Below are 17574 nucleotides of genomic sequence, written 5' to 3'. Positions count from 1 at the left end.
CAAAATTCTCTAATGGGTTAACACAATTTGAAACAAAAATATATAGTATTTATAATTTATTATTCTTTGCATGCTTCTTACTAAAAAAAAGACTGCATATGTCATCTACAGTTCTTCACCCCAAATTTTTGTTTGGGATCAGGTACAAGGGAGCACTGGCAAAAGACATCAGATTTGGCATCAGTCACAGTAAAAAAAATATCAGAAATATTAAAGAAAAAAAGACAAAGTGCTGACTTATCCAATGTGGCACTCTTCTGTTGCGCTATTCTGCATTAAATTAATGCTCCTAAATTTGTTGAGATAACAGGCACGGGAGAATTATCAAGTTTCACTAACCAAATTCCTGCTAAAATGAATGACAAGTGAGAAAATAGAGAGTGAACTTGATACTTATTACTCAGTCCTTGGGATTTAGTTATAAGTTACCAAAATTCATAGCGCTCACAAACAAGAAACTTTGTATCACACTTGTTTTTACATTTTATTTAGATGTACAGTGACATGTAAAAGTTTGTGCACTCCTGGTCAAAATTACTGTTTTTGTGAACAGTTAAAGCGCACCTGTCAGCAGGATTGTGCTCAGTAAACTACATACAGGTGGGCGACATTACACTGATTAAAATGATACCTTGGTTAATGAAATCCGTGCTGTGATTCTTGTGTAAACTTTACTTTCAGTTTGGAGATAATGAAATGCTCGTGCTTCGGGGCGGCCTGTGGGGGGCGCTCTATCTGGTGCTCTGCTTACACATCCATCTGTATGCTCTTATGACAGGTCACTGTGCCTTCGCTGACCTGCCTCCTATTTTATATAATGCATCTAGTAGTGCGGGGCTAGGTAAAATAGGAGACAGGTCAGTGAAGGCACATTGAGATGTCATAAGAGCATGCAGATGAATATGTAAGCAGAGCACCAGATAGAGTGCCCCCTACAGGGCGCCCCAAAGCACAGGCATATCATTATCTCCAAACTGAAAGAAAAGATTACACACGAGCCACAGCACAGATTTCATCAACCAAGGTATCATGTTAATCAGTGTAATGTCACCCACCTGACAGTGTATGTAGTTTACTGAGCACAATCCTGCTGACAGGTGCACTTTAAGCAAGTTGAAGATGAAATGATCTCTAAAAGGCCTAAAGTTAAAGATGACATATTTCCTTTGTATTTTAGGCAAAAGAAAAAAAATATATTGTCATTTTCTAAATTTTAAGAAATACAAAAAGGAAAATGGGCCGATGTCAAAGTTTGGGCACCCTTGGAGATTTGTGTGCTTAGATAACTTTAACCAAGGTTTCAGACCTTAACTAGCCTGTTAGGGTTATGGCTTGTTCAACATCATAGTTAGGAAAGGCCAGCTGATGCAAATTTCCCAGCTTTTGAAAACCTAACCTCCTCTAACCTTGTGCCAAAAACAGTGGCCATGGGTTCTTCTAAGCAGCTGCCAGCACTCTGAAAATGGTGGATGCCCACAAAACAGGAGAAGGCTATAAGAAGATAGCAAAGCGTTTTCAAATTGCCCTTTCCTCTGCTTGAAATGTAATTAAGAAATGGCAGTTAATAGGAACAGTAGAAGTCAAGTTAAGGTCTGGAAGACCAAGCAAAATTTCAGTGAGAGCTGTTCATAGGATTGCTAGAGAGGCAAATCAGAACCCCCGCTTGACTGCAAAAGACCTTTAGAAAGATTTATCAGACTCTGGAGTTGTGGTAAATTGTTCTACTGTTCAGAGACACCTGCACAAATATGGCCTTCATGGAAGAGTCATCAGTAGAAAACCTCTCCTGCGTCCTGACCATAAAATTCAGCATCAGAAGTATGCAAAAGAACATCTAAACAAGCCTAATGCATTTTGGAAACAAGTCCTGTGGACCGATGAGGTTAAAATAGACCACAATAGCCTTTGGCCACAATGATCAAAAGTATGTGTGGAGATTAAATGGCATAGAATTTCAGGAAAAGAACATCTTGCCAACCATTAAGCATGGGGGTGGATCAATCATGCTTTGGGGTTGTGTTGCAGCCAATGGCATGGGAAACATTTCACAGATAGAAGGAACAATGAATTCATTGAAATTTCAACAAATTCTTGATGCAAACATAACACCATCTGTAAAAAAGCTGAAGTTGAAAAGATGATGGCTTCTACAAATGGATAATTATACTAAACACACATCAAAATCCACAATAGACCACCTCAAAAGGAGCAAGCTGAAGGTTTTACAGTGGCCATCACAGTCCCCTGATCTGAACATCATTGAAAATCTGTGGCTAGACCTCAAAATAGCAGTGCATGCAAGACAACCCAGGAATCTGGTAGAATTTTCCAAGGAAGAATGGATGAAAATCTCTCAAACAAGAATTAAAAGACTCTTGTCTTGCTACAAAAAGCATTTACCAGCTGTGATGCTTGCAAAGGGGAGTGCTACTAGGTACTACCAATGCAGGGTGCCCGAACTTTTGGTCCATTTTCCGTTTTGTAATTTTTAAAATGTAAAAGTTGAAAATAAATATATATATTTTTGCCTAAAATACAAAGGAAATGTGTCATCTGTAACTTTAGGCCTTTTAGAGATCATTTCATCTTCGACTTGCTTAGCTGTTCCCAATAACAGTAATTTTGACCAGGGGTGCCCAAACTTTCATATACCACTGTACATACTTCTCATGCATGATTGAGCCATATCATATAAAGAACTAAGACTAAGAACAGAGTATAATAGTTGGGGCGTATTTGATCAATTCATATTATAGGTATTTAATAGAGTTGTTGGGTTTAGGAACCACTTTTTGAAATAACTTATTAGAGAATTCTAAGAAAATGGGATTCTCTGTTCAATATTCTCATTTGTAGGCAGATAAAGGAAGAGCAGTGCAATAGAGTCTTTTATTCCACACGACATGTCCTGTCCTTCATTATCTAGACAACTTCTTGATTTGAATGAACTCGTGTAAAGCTTAATTTCTCCTGTGAGGATGCTGCAGGGAAATTGGACATTTATTGCCAGGCTTCTCCACAGATAACAGATGTGGGGAAAGGGGTTTGAGACAGGCGGGGAACACTTTGTTTTCTGCTTATTGTGATGGAACTAACAAGCAAGGCTTGTCGAATGCAGAGAACCCCCTTAATGTTGAGGCGAAATAAGGTTCTAAAACCATTAATTTTAATTGTGACGGTAGTTGACACCAATAACCTCATTCCTTAGTGGCTCACCACAGAAAGCTTAGATTTAGTGAATTGTCTTGGCAGTGTTGTGAGGAGCTTAGACTATTTCAACCTGCATCCTGGTTTGTTAGTTAAAGAAAATTATTGCTGACCAATTAAAACCCCATACAATATATTAGCCCCCTGGACTTTTGTGATTGCGGCATGGGCGACTGGGGTTTAACTGCATTAATCTTGGACTAACCTCTCTGTGTCATATTTGACAGTGACCAACAGAAGGTTGGAGACCACTGCCATGGAGGCTATGACCCTATCACCTCATTGTCAACAGAAAGATTTCATCATTGTTACAAGCAGATATATGAACAGGGGTGTCCTATTTGTACAGCCCCTTTATGCTAAAGAATAATTATATCAAAATAAGGCATTCCTATGGATTATCATGACGCCCTATTCTCCTTTAATCATCAGGTATAAAACATGATAATTCCTATCACTCATGCCTAGTAAGGAACACAGTGCTGAAAATAAGTTTATTCAAAAACTCCTTAGTTCACCTCTATCTTTCATAACAAAGTGCATATTTTATTGTAGAGACCGGTGAAGCCGAAATTACCAGTGTGGAAGCAGAAAGTTCCACTCTGCTGGCTGGAGAAACACTTGATTTGAGCTGCACTGGAGAAGTCCCGTATAATGCCAGGGTGGCTTTAGAATGGGTGCACGAAGGAAAGGTAAAACATGAAACAACTCCTTGTGTCTAAAGTTACAATTAACAATATCTCGCTTTAAGTGTGATGTAGAATTGTATTACAGTTTACATGTGCATAGATAAGTGCCTTGAAAAAGTTTTCATATCCCTTGAACTTTTCAACATTTTTTCACATTACACCTGCAAACTTAAATTTATTTTATTAGGATTTTATGTCACATGCCAACATGAAGTAGCATGTATCTGTGAAGTGTAAAGGAAATTATAAATGATTTTCTAAATATTTTAAAAATATAAATATAAATCTGAAAATTGTGACTTGCATTTGTATTCAGCCATTTGTAGTTTGATACCCCTGAAGAAAATCCTGAGTGATCAATTGCCTCCAGAAGTAACATGATTAGTAAATTGAGTCCACCTGTGTGTAATTTATTCTCAGGATAGCTACAGCTGTTCAGTGAAGGCCTCAGAGGCTTGTTTTATAACATTAGGGATCAAGTAGCACCATGAAAACCAAGGAACACACCAGACAGGTCAGGGATAAAGTTGTGAATAAAGTTGAGATAAAGAGTAAAGCACGGTTAGGTTATTAAAAAAAAAAGACAAGCTCTGAACATCTCACGGAGCACTGTTCAATTCATTATCCAAAAATGAAAGGTGTATGGCACAACTGCAAACCTACTAAGACTTGGCCGTCCACCTAAACTCACATCCCAAGCAAGGAGAGCACTAATTAGAAAAGCAGTCAAAAGACCCATGGTCACTCTGGAAGAGCTTCAGAGATCTAAAGCTCAGGTGGGAGAATCTCTCCACAGGACAACTATTAGTTGTATACTCCACAAATAGTGGCAAGAAGAAAGCCGTTCTTGACAGTGAACAATAAGTTCAGTTTGCAGTTTGCAAAAAGCCATGTAGGGACACAGAGAGCATGTGGAAGAAGGTGCTCTAGTCAAAAGAGACCAAAGCAGAACTTTTGTGTGGCGGAAAACTAACACTGCACTTTACCCTGAAAACACCATTCACACCGTCAAATGTGGTGGTGTCAGCATCATGTTTTGGGGATGCTTTCTTCAGCAGGGTCAGGGAAGTTGGTTATAGTTGATGGGAAGATGGATGGAGCTAAGTACAGGGAAATCCTGGAGGAAAACCTATAGAAGGCTGCAAAAGACTTGAACATAGGAGAGCTACAATGGAATGGTTTAGATCAGGGATGTCAAACTCAAAAGCATAGAGGGCCAAAATTCAAAACTTGGACATAGTCGTGGGCCAACCTTGATATTTATTAAAAAAAAAACTTAATATTCGATGGAGTCACAGAGGAGCATATCTCACAACTTTGCAGCCCTTACAGAGTAATTTTTTTCCTATTGAAGCCCCTAGATTGCCCGTTCACTGCCCCATAACATATGATGGCATCAAAAGTGCCCCCCAAACACAGTATGATACCCCCACACTGAATTCCTCCACAGTACCCTCTACGCATATAGTATGATGACTCCACTGTACCCCCCCCCCACCAACTCCCCTAGCAAAATATGGTGACTCCAACACAGTATGATGCCCCAACTGTGAACCCCATACAGACCTCCACACAGTATAATGGGTCCCACATAGTCCTTCATTCAGAATAATGGCCTCACAATATGACGTTGCAAGCCAAATATAATCACCCTGAGGGCCAAATTTGGCTTATGGGCCCGAGTTTGACATGTGTGGATTAGATGAAAGCATATTCATGTGTGTGAATGGCCCAATCACAGTTCAGAACTAGATTCCATTGATAATCTGTAGCAAGACTGATCACCCCAATCCCCAACCACCACCCCGTGACTTGATCGCAAGGTGCAATGGGTTGCCTTGGCCATGGTTAAATATATGAACTTGCCATGTTAAAAAAAAGAGTGCTCACAGAGCTACATCCATGGAAAGATTAAAACATTACGGATCTGAGAAAATGACACCACAAGCCAATATTTTTTTTTTATAAATTTCACCACTAAAATATAAAAATAAACAAAACCGGTATTGCTGTAATCATATTAGCCTAGAGAATCAGGTTTCTCTGTAAAAACAAAACCCAAAAAACAATGGCGGACTTGTATTTACTTCACCGCCCTTGGAATTTTTTTCCTGATTCCCAGTACATTGTATGGTAAAATGAATGGTGTCATTCAAAACTACAAGCCATCCTGCAAAAAAACAAAGACTTTATACAGCTATGTTGATGGAAAAAAAATTAAATATTATGACTTTTGGAATATAAAACACCTGCGCAAAAACTAAAATTGGCATAGACGGGAAGGGATTAATTGAAACTTTCATCTCTTGGTTTGGTGTCCCTTTAACTAACTGGTCCTCCCTGCTCTGGGGTTCAATGGTGGCTTCCTTGCTAACAAACACAGACATACCCAGGAACTTGTAGAGGAAAAACATGATTGTCTAGTTAAAAGGTTAGTTGGTTAGCTAGTTAGTTACCATGCTTCATAAAGCTACATCTGCTTATACAAATATAAGAAAATATAGTTGATGATGCATTGAACAAATCTATTACTCTACAATGTTTGGTGAATAATAGAAACATTTTACTTCATTAGTTATTTATAAAACATAAGCACATTTTGAAAAGTCATATGTAACCAAGCAGCGCTGTACAAAGTATGACAATGGTTCATGATTTAAAACAATGTCATTTTGATATAAATAACCATTAATTAACCTACACATATTACTTCCCTTCAGGTTTTGGACGCTGCAAAAACACATTTTGATACTGGAAATGGATACATGGGCGAAAGGCTTCTACAAATTAAAAATGTGACAAAGAAACACAGTGGAATGTACATTTGCAGGAATAAATATTTTCCACATGTGGCCAAAAATATTTCAATAACTATTTATGGTAAGTATAGGAATAACAACAATAAAAATGTAGCAATACATCAAATTGGTATTAAAAAAAACCTTATAAAAACAAAACAAAAAAGGAGATCAAGCAAAAAAATTAGTAAGTAAAAATGTGAAAGATTTCCAAATATATATATATATATATATATATATATTCTGATCAAAGTGTATGTTTAGCATCTCATATTTATAAGTATAGTCTATATAGCACAGTTCAAAATCTATATATTCAATGTACCTGATTCATCAAGATCGGCGTTGTTCTCGCCGGTATTGATGAGGGGGCATGCTGGAGTCAGACTCTTCTGATTCATGAAGAGGCGCGCACCTCTTCATGAATCAGAAGCGTCTGACTCCAGCAAGCCATGTTCTACCCCAGAAGTCTCACTCCAGTCAGATACTGGAGTGAGATTTCTGAGGCACAGAACGCCACAGATTGTCATGAATGAGACGAGGTGTGGCGTCCTGCCACCTCCGCACCCTGGTCCCACCCCAGCTCTGCCCATTTTGCGGAGCTGGGAGAAACTGGCGTGAAAATGCCAAAAGATGCAAAATTTAGGCACAGCTCCAGGTTCCCAGAATTCTGGCATGAAAGTTTTGATGAATTGGGCCCAATGTTCTCATATACCTTAGCAAACTCCAAGTTTTGTAATTAAAGTGACCAACTGTGATAAAACAAAATGTGATTTTGTGATAATTTATCTTGTACATGGTAAATGTATCCACATGTGGTCATCCAGTGGTTGCAGTGTGATTTGTACCCTCTCAAAGCTTTTGTATCATGATTAGAGATGAGCGAACCCGAACTTAAAAGTTTGAGGTTGGTACCGGACAGTTAGTGTCCGGTGCTAAAGGCTGAACACGGACTTCTCCCCGAAGTACATTGCAGTGTTCAGAGTTCCAGGGGAAGTCCGGGAGAAGAGAGAGAATTTTCCATCTCAAAAGTTCAATGGGGTTCGAGTTGTTTTCAATGGAGTTCGGGTTCAAGATCGGGTACAGTTCAGGTACCCAAACTGAACTTTATCATAAGGTTCTAGTTGGGTACCAGAACCTGAACTTCCACAGGTCGGCTCATCCATAATCATGATATATGAATTGGCTTCATGAGAAATTTGAGTGCTTGTCAAAGTTTGAGCAAAAATAAGGGTACACAATTTCAGATACTAAAAAGAAGGTTAATGTTTTTGATGTACATGTTAGAGCCCCTTTCTGTACTATGTCACTTGTAAGCACAGAAGCCAACAGTTCTGCACTTCAGAGGCCATTTAATATTGAGATCACATGGGGTGATCGCTTTGTTTGAATCTGAAAATGGTTCCACAAGGGTGTAAGTACAAATCACATGGCTCCTTAATAAAGGGAATTCATTGTGCAACATTATTTAAGAAAATAATGTAAAATTCATTATTATATCCTTTCTTTCGATGATAATATAAAAGGGGGCGATGTGGTTGCTCCATTAGCAGAATGTATAATAACACAGTGTTGAATTCCATTATTGATCTACCACAGTCCGTCCTAAACTAAATAATCAGTGCGGCCGCATTCCTCTCACTGATACCAAAGGAATCTGCAGCCACCGTTTTATACATTTAGGAAAATAAAGCAAATAGAAGGGTAGTTCTGTGGAAGAAAGATAAAAATCACTGTAATAACATGAAATGGCTCGCCCTATTGATTCTGCCACCCAAAATGTTTATATTAAAGTGAAGCTTGGGACTGTTACTCTACAGCGGTCATGCTGGGTTTCTCCACTAACACTCCAGTTTAGTGACAACCATGTTTTCAGAAAATCAGATTTTATTCTCTCACTTAGTTATTTCCTTGCATTAAAATTCTTCTTTTGGCAATTATACCCTACCTGCAATGGACCTCGTTACCAAACACCTAGCTATTTAAGTAAGACTGTGCCTTTAAGTTAAAGAATAGGTAGCTAACGATCAGATATGCATTACCTATATGTTCATAACTAGTTATATTGTTAAAAAAAGACAAAAGGTCAACAGAAGTAATTTTTTTGATCAATTAAACATCCTTCAATGTTTATTTAAAGGGGTTGTCCGGCCATAGGCTACAAGCCTGCAGTCACTCTATGTGACTGAAGACTTGTAAATCCTCACATCGCATTCACTGTGCTCCTTGAATATTCATGACGGTACCAGGAATGGGCCGTCATGTGACCACAAGTATGTGATTTGCATACTTCCAGGCACATTCCAACTAGACTTGTCCAGCCTCGCTCAATACACTTGCATTAAGTGAGGCTGCACCCATGTAGTCGGCACGTGACCCCATGTACGCATATCACATACTTGTCCGCCGCTCTTAATGCCGGCACCGGAGAGTCCTCATAGCGCGCAATGTGCATGATGTGAGGATTTACAAGTCTGCAGTTACATAGAGTAACTGCAGACTGGTAGCCTAAGGCCGGACAACTCTTTTAACGATAATCTTCAATGTTATTTTTTACTAGTTAAGAATATAGTCCTTTTTTAAATGCTGACATAGTATCTACAGGGCATTCATATTTTGATTATTCTAACTGCAAAGAACCTTTTCCTACACTTTTGTATAAATAAACTTTCCTTTACAAGTAATGAATGTCCCCTTGTCATTGTTCACAATTTATATAGTTTGAAGGTATACATTAAAGGGGTTGACAACCTACAACATTTATTACTTATCCACAGGATAGGTGATAATTATCTGATTACTGGGTTCCATAACCCAGAGATGTAGAGAGAGCACGGAGGTAGAGGACAAGGCAAGGACTAGACCACGACCAAATGGACAGCACATAGGAAGATAAGACACACTCACCATCACCCTGCCCCTTACATTTTTGGATAGGTTTTATAGATAACTAGATGGTGGCCCGATTCTAACGCATCGGGTATTCTAGAATATGTATGCGTCCGACGGGCGGGACTAATCAGCGAAGCAGTGTTTAAATGGGTTGTGCACTACTTTAAATTAACCCCCCAATGTATCCCCCCGCGTCCCCTAATGAATTTTGGAATACCGGGGAGCGAGGCCGCCGGTCGGGGTACTTCTGCTGCGAGCAGCCGGGAGATGACCGGCTAGCACAGGGTGAGCGTGCGAGGGAGATGACCGGCTAGCACAGGGTGAGCATGTGAGGGTGAGCGTGGGAACATGTGAGGGTGAGCATGTGAGGGTGAGCGTGGGAGGGTGAGAATGTGATGGTGTGAGGGTGCGCGTGGGAGCGGGTGAGCGCGGGAGCGGGTGTGAGGGTGAGCGGGTGAGGGTGAGCGTCCGAGGGTGAGCATCAAAGCGTGAGCGTCCGAGCGTGAGCATCAGAGCGTGAGCGTCCGAGCGTGAGCGTCAGAGTGTGAGCGTCCGAGCGTGAGCGTCAGAGTGTGAGCGTCAGAGCGTGAGCGTCAGAGCGTGAGCGTCAGCATCAGAGCTTGAGCGTCAGCGTGAGCGCCCGAGCGTGAGCGTCAGCGTCAGAGCGTGAGCGTCAGCGTGAGCGTCAGAGCGTGAGCGTCCGAGCGTGAGCGTCCAAGCGTGAGCGTCAGAGCGTGAGCGTCCGAGCGTCCGAGCGTGAGCGTCCGAGCGTGAGCGTCCGAGCGTGAGCGTCAGAGCGTGAGCGTCAAAGCGTGAGCGTCAGAGCGTGAGCCCGAGCGTCCGAGCGTGAGGGTCAGAGCGTGAGCGTCAAAGCGTGAGCGTCAGAGCGTGAACCCGAGCGTCCGAGCATGAGGGTCAGAGCGTGAGTGTCAGAGCATGAGCGTGAGTGTCAGAGCGTCCGAGCGTGAGCGTGAGCGTCCTAGCGTGAGCGTGAGCGTACGAGCGTGAGCGTCAGAGCGTCCGAGCGTGTGAGCGTCAGAGCGTCCGAGCGTGAGCGTCAGAGCGTGAGCGTCCGAGCGTGAGCGTCAGAGCGTGAGCGTCAGAGCGTGAGCGTCAAAGCTTGAGCGTGAGCGTCCGAGCGTGAGCGTCAGAGCGTGAGCGTGAGCATCTAAGCGTGAGCGTCAGAGCGTGAGCGTCCGAGCGTGGGCGTCCGAGCGTGAGCGTGAGCGTCAGAGCGTGAGTGTCCGAGCGTGAGCGTCTGAGGGTGAGCGTCTGAGGGTGTGAGGGTGAGCAGGTGAGGGTGAGCGTGTGAGCGTGTGCGGGTGAGCGTGTGAGGGTGAGCGGGTGAGGGTGAGTGTGTGAGGGTGAGCGTGTGCGGGTGAGCCGCTAACGGCCACCACCTTGTTCTGAAATCCCGCGTCGCTGATTGGCCGCGGCCTGACCAATCACTGACGTGGGATTTCCTGGACAGACAGACAGACAGACAGACGGGATAAGACAATTATATATATTAGATTGCTACTTAATAAGTGACAGTGTATGGCTACGGCCCCTATATCAGTATTTGGTCAGTATTCGGTCAGTATTTTTTCTCAGGAGTGGGAGCCAAAACCAGGAGTGGGTGATAAATGCAGAATTGGTGACTTGTTTCTATTATACCTTTTCTCTGATTGTTCCCCACCTGGTTTTTGCTCCCACACCTGAGAAAAAATACTGACCGAATACTGACCAAATACTGATAGTGGGGCCGAGGCCTATGAAGGAAAATTAGAATATGTAGATCATCTACAAATTTCTGAAAAGTTTCTGGTAATGTGGCAGGTCAAAAGTAATTTAATATATTTTCCTTTGTGTATCTGATATTTAACATTATATATAAATATGTATAAATCTTTTCCTTTTATTTCTATTTTTTTATTTTAGAAAAGCCTTTCATAAAAATTTATGGTGCAACTCATAATAATCAAATTGCAATCCAAGGTGAAAGTGAACTGAAATTGTTTGTTAAAGTTAAAGCATTTCCTCCACCACTAAGTATCTGGTGAGTCACTCTGCGACAATCGGTGTTGTGAAATATAACTAAAAACCATACAGCATTGTAACTTCTTGCTATGTCAAAGGAAAATAAAAGGGGCATCTTGGAAGCATAGCCCCCATATGTTACAGATCCTTATAGAGAGCTGTCAATAAGTATTTTCTCCTTCTGTATGTTCCATATTATTGCATACTAAACACAAATGTTCAATATAAACCTTACTATACACTTGAACTTTTTTTGAAAGTAGTTACCTTAATTAAGGTTCACTTGTGCCTGGTATAAACCTGAAATATTCTTCAGGAAAGAAGGATGTCCAGCCCCCTGTCTGTAAACTGAATTATATTTGTTTTAGGCAGCAACGTTTCATTTAATCCGGTCAAATGCTTCTCTTAAAGAGTAACCATCGTTTCATTTGTTTTGTTTTTTGGTAAATCAATAGTACAAATGAAAATAAAATTATTTTTAATATATCTTGTTAGAAAAGTCTGCTTCTTTCTCTTCCAGGACTAATTATTCTTTCTGAAAATTCACAAAAATTCTGTCTTCGTTGAAAGTCTACTGATTTTCCCATTACTGAGATAGGAGATGACAGTTGGTGCTCATAAAGTTCTGTGGAGAAGTGTAACTGTCATTTCAGGAGAACTTGCAGCAGAATGTCTGTTTTGCCTCTAGGACGTCCCTCTCTCCATAGAATTTTAAAAGCACCAACTATCATCTCCTATCTCAGAAATGGGAAAACTTGTCTTCACTGAATACAGATTTTGTCCATGAATTAAGAATAAATGATCAGTCCTGGAGGAGAAAGAAACAGATTTCTCTGATAAGATATATTACAATGTTTTTTACTTTCATGTGTACTATTGATTTATGAAATAAAAATTAAAACGCTGGTTACTCTTTAAATCCTATAAGACTGGCTTGTAAGGGCGTAGATAGACGGATATAGAAATTGCACTGAGATTGGACCACAATATGCGGACTGGCCGGCGGCTCTCCCGACACAAACGTGACAGCTTCATATACTTCTATGCAGGTGTCACGCTCGGGTCGGGAGTAGAGATGAGCGTTGTTCTACTCGAACTGTTCGCCAATCTCAAATTCGAGCTGTTTTGGGCGGTGTTCGAGCCGTTCGGCGAACACGAACAATTTGAGAAAAATTCGGCTGTTCGAGGTTATGTTCGATAACTGTTCGTGCACCAAAATCATAACTGGATTTTTTCTCAGTAATGATGAAAATTAATGTTAATACGCAGTTTGAGTGTACAGCGGGGTGGGGGGAGGGGCAGGGGATGGATCTTTGCAGGAACAATGAAGATCTCCATTTTTTTTTCTCTTTCCTGCATTTGCAGTGGGGAGGTGCAATCTGTCAGCCTATCAGCAGCGCACACACGGAGCGAAGTGCTTTTTTTCACACAAGCAAGGGCATGTGTCATTGGCAGTGTATGTCACATGTCCTTGCCCTATAAGACCAAGCCATTTTCCCCGTCGCCACCATTTTCTCACTGCTGCAGCTGCGTGTTAGACGGCACCGCTGTTGCTGTGTGCGCTATACCTTGTTAATTTCAAGCCAATTTTCGCACAAATCTACAGATAGCTTGGGAGTAGGGAATAGTTGTGATTGCAGTCCTTTTAAGGACTAGGTTACAGCATTTCCTACGACTTTTATCAGGCAGGTCTGTGCTCTTAAATAGATAGATTGTGGGAGTAAAGACTAATTGTAATTGGAGTCCTTTTCAGGACTAAGTTACATCAGTTCCTATCAGTTTTTGCCAGGCAGGTCTGTGCCAGTGCTGTGCAAGTTTTTTTCACAGCATTTGGCTGAATCTAGCAAAGCTAATCCTTTTTGGCCTATTGCAGAGTGTGTTAGTCAGTGGAGTAGCCTATCTGTGTTGTAAGATATACCACCTGTGTATAGAATACCAATTTTTTTACTGCACCTAGTGAAGTAAAATCTTTTGGGCATAGCATCATTCTATTAGTCCATCTATACTGACCTCCATCAGGTTGCAAATTGAATATAATTTTTTTCTGCATCTAGCTCTGAAAAAATATTGGGCTTCTAGCTGTGTGTGGGACTTGTTCTATTAATCCATCTATACAGACCTCCATCAGGTTGCAAACTGAATATATTTTTTTCTGCATCTACCTCTGAAAAAATATTGGGCTTCTAGCTGTGTGTGGGACTTGTTGTATTAGTCCATCTATACTGACCTCCATCAGGTTGCAAACTGAATATATTTTTTTCTGCATCTACCTCTGAAAAAATATTGGGCTTCTAGCTGTGTGTCGGACTTGTTCTATTAATCCATCTATACAGACCTCCATCAGGTTGCAAACTGAATATATTTTTTTCTGCATCTACCTCTGAAAAAATATTTGGCTTCTAGCTGTGTGTGGGACTTGTTGTATTAGTCCATCTATACTGACCTCCATCAGGTTGCAAACTGAATATATTTTTTTCTGCATCTACCTCTGAAAAAATATTGGGCTTCTAGCTGTGTGTGGGACTTGTTCTATTAATCCATCTATACAGACCTCCATCAGGTTGCAAACTGAATATATTTTTTTCTGCATCTACCTCTGAAAAAATATTTGGCCTTCTAGCAGTGTGTGGGACTTTCTCTATTAGTCCATCTACTGACCTCCATCAGGTTGCAAATTAAAAATAATGTTTATCTGCATCTAGCTCTGAAAAAATATTTGGCCTTCTAGCACTGTGTGGGACTTTCTCTATTAGTCCATCTATACTGACCTCCATCAGGTTGCAAATTAAAAATAATTTTTATCTGCATCTAGCTCTGAAAAAATATTTGGCCTTCTAGCAGTGTGTGGGACTTTCTCTATTAGTCCATCTATACTGACCTCCATCAGGTTGCAAATTGAATATAATTTTTTTCTGCATCTAACCCAGCCAATAGTTTTGGCCTAATACCACAGTTTGGCCACTCAGCTCTGCTCGGTTCCCATCCATTGTTTTTTTGTGCAAACAACTCCAGAGTTGTTAATTAGTTAACCACCAAAATGAGTGGAAAAAGGCCTGCTGCTGGTGGAAAGGGGAATAGGCGTGTTGGGAAGGGGAAAAAAGGTTGTGTCCGTGGGGTAGGTGTTAAAGCAACAGTAACATCTGCAGAAGAAAGACCATCTTCCAGCCAAACTAAAATGTCTACTTCTTTTAGCGGACAATGTGATAAGATCCCTTTCTTACGGCCACGCCAATCGCTACAAATTCCAGATGAGGCACAAAAACAGCAGGTGCTTCAACGGATATCAAGTGCTCCTTTAAGTGGGCTCTCCTCCACATCAACTTCAACATCACAAATACTCCACTCCTCAAAGGTGTCACCCCAATCGCACTTGCTTCCTCACAGCTCCCAAATCTCCAGCTGCCCGTCTGAGTATGAGGTAGAACAGATGGTTGAGTCTGCAGAGCTGTTTACTCATACTATAGCCTGGGAATCAGAGGTCGACTCCAGCGCTTCTGTGAATCCAGACGAGGAAATGATCTGCACTGATGCCCAGAATCTTTATGAGTCGGATCCAGGACCAGACGCAGAAGGTTCTGACCATAATGTAGACCCTCATTCCCAAACTGTAACTCCTGTTGGTGGAGACAATGAGGAAGACGATGATAAGACTCAAATACCTGATTGGAGCGACAACTTTAGTTTTTTGTCAGGGCAGGAACAGGTTGGCTCTGAGGACGACGGGTGTGATAACGCACAGGGTGATGATGATGAGGTTGGAGATCCCACTTACTGTCAACCCACAGTCAGCCAAGAGATGAGGTCAGCAGAGGAGGTGGAGGAAGATGCTAGTGACGACGAGGTCAGGTTGCGCCTTCCTGGACAGAGACGTAGTACTGGAAGCACGTCAACAACTGCATCCTCAAACACAACTCTGCCTCTCACCACAAGTCGTGGTGGCTCTTCAGGTCGCATGGGTGCTAAGCCTTGCATAGCCTGGGCATTTTTTCAGATCGATAAAGATGACCTAACTCGTGTTATCTGTAACATTTGTCAGCAAAAGCTAAGTAGAGGCCAAAAAATACATAGTTTGAGTACTTCATGCATGAACCGGCACATGGACATGAAGCATAAGTTGCAGTGGGAAGCTCAGTGTGCTACAATGCGGCCTAGCCGGCCGGGCCAACCACCGTCTGCCATATCTTGTGCATCCGCGGCCTCTTCATCCTCTGTGACTGGGGGGACAGCAGTCACACCTGTTTTGGGGCGCAGACCTGCCACCTCTTTACCCGCAACAGCCAGCGTGATTGGCAGGTCATCATTTTCTTTGGAGGTGGTAACACCAGCTGGTGTTGAGCGCTGTCCGACATCAATAGCACCACCTTTGGATCAAGGCAACCTAACATGTCCACCTGCATCTTCCTCACAGACCGGCAGTTTGCCGGGGACACCCTTATCAACCCCGTCTAAGCACAATAGCCAGCCCTCGGTCCCTCAGATGTGGACAAGTAAAAGACCATTTCCTCCTAGCCATGAGAAAGCTAAGAGGTTGAATTTCACCATCTGCAAGTTCTTGGCTACAGAAATGCTGCCTTTCCGCCTGGTGGACACAGAGGATTTTCGAGACCTTATGTCCGTCGCAGTGCCCCAGTACCAGATGCCCAGTCGGCACTACTTCTCAAAGAAAGGTGTGCCTGCGCTCCACCAGCATGTCGCACACAACATCACCGCTTCTTTGAGAAACTCTGTGTGTGACAGGGTGCATTTCACCACAGACACTTGGACGAGTAGGCATGGACAGGGGCGTTACATGTCGCTGACTGGGCACTGGGTAACTATGGTGACAGCAGGACAAGGGGCTGCTGTCCAAGTCTTGCCGTCCCCACGAGTTGTGCGTCAATCCTCTTTATGTCAAAGTTCCTCCACTGCTTCTGCCTCCTCAACCTCCTCTCGGTCTTCCACCTTCACCCAAAGCCTGTCTGGTCATGCCACAAGCTTTCTAACTGCGCAGAAGGGATCCTGCACACCTCCTTACTATGCTGGCAGTAGGGCTCAACGTCATCAGGCGGTTTTTACATTGAAATGTCTTGGAAATGTGAGTCACACAGCTGAGGAGTTGTGGTCAGCTCTGGAGAACCAATTTCATGAATGGTTGTCTCCACTGGACCTGAAACCAGGGAAGGCCGTGTGCGACAATGCTGCAAACCTGGGTGCGGCCCTTCGCCGGGGCAATGTCACACACGTGCCTTGTATGGCTCACGTGTTGAACCTGGTTGTCCAGCAATTTTTAGCCCACTATCCCAGACTAGATGGCCTTCTGCAGAGGGCACGGTCGCTGTGTGCTCACTTTCGCCGTTCGCATCCCGCAGCTCAGCGACTTACATCTCTACAGAAGTCGTTGGGCCTGCCACTTCACCGGCTAAAATGCGATGTGCCTACCCGGTGGAATTCAACTCTGCACATGTTGCAGCGACTGTGGCAGCACCGACAAGCCCTGGTGCAATACGTTCTGACGTATAGCCTGGGCCAACGAGATCCAGAGGTGGGGCAAATCACGCTGGAGGAGTGGTCTCAGATCAGGGACCTATGCACCCTTCTGCACAGTTTTGAAATGGCGACGAAGATGTTTAGTGCTGACGATGCCATTATCAGCATGACTATTCCGGTGATTTACATGCTGGAGCACATGTTAAACAGAATTCGGAGTCAGGTGGTGGCACAAGAGGAGGTGGAGGAAGTAGAGGAGAAGGAGTTGTATGCGGAAGGGCTAACATCTGCAAGGTCCAGACGGTCGGCAGCACAAGGCGGCAGGCATGTGAGGGTGGGGGAGATGGTTTTACCAGGGCGCATGGTAGCAGCCAAACTAGTGAGGAAGGTGCAGGAGCCCAGGAAGAAGTGGAGGACGAACTGATGGAAGACTCATCAGATGAGGGAGACCTTGATCACATTTCTGTTGTGCGAGGTTGGGGGGAGAGGACAGAGGAAGG

The 17574-nt window shown here is 42.7% G+C and overlaps 1 protein-coding gene across 1 annotated transcript in view; it reads left to right on the top strand.

Annotated features, from left to right (window-relative positions):
- The window catches only part of LOC141154704 (vascular endothelial growth factor receptor kdr-like), a 214610-nt gene that overhangs the window by 81815 nt on the left and 115221 nt on the right, over positions 1 to 17574 (top strand). Inside the window, exons 6-8 of the mRNA XM_073641043.1 lie at positions 3763 to 3899; positions 6617 to 6776; positions 11510 to 11627. Of these exons, the coding sequence (XP_073497144.1) occupies positions 3763 to 3899; positions 6617 to 6776; positions 11510 to 11627 (415 nt within the window). The remainder of the gene's footprint in view (positions 1 to 3762; positions 3900 to 6616; positions 6777 to 11509; positions 11628 to 17574) is intronic.

The sequence above is a fragment of the Phyllobates terribilis genome, unplaced genomic scaffold (genome assembly GCF_046119375.1).
Source record: "Phyllobates terribilis strain yellow unplaced genomic scaffold, ASM4611937v1 Scaffold_7__3_contigs__length_470593459, whole genome shotgun sequence".
NCBI classification, from domain to species: Eukaryota; Metazoa; Chordata; class Amphibia; order Anura; family Dendrobatidae; genus Phyllobates; species Phyllobates terribilis.
Note: the sequence above shows the minus strand (reverse complement) of the source record. Positions and strands in the feature narration are given on the sequence as shown.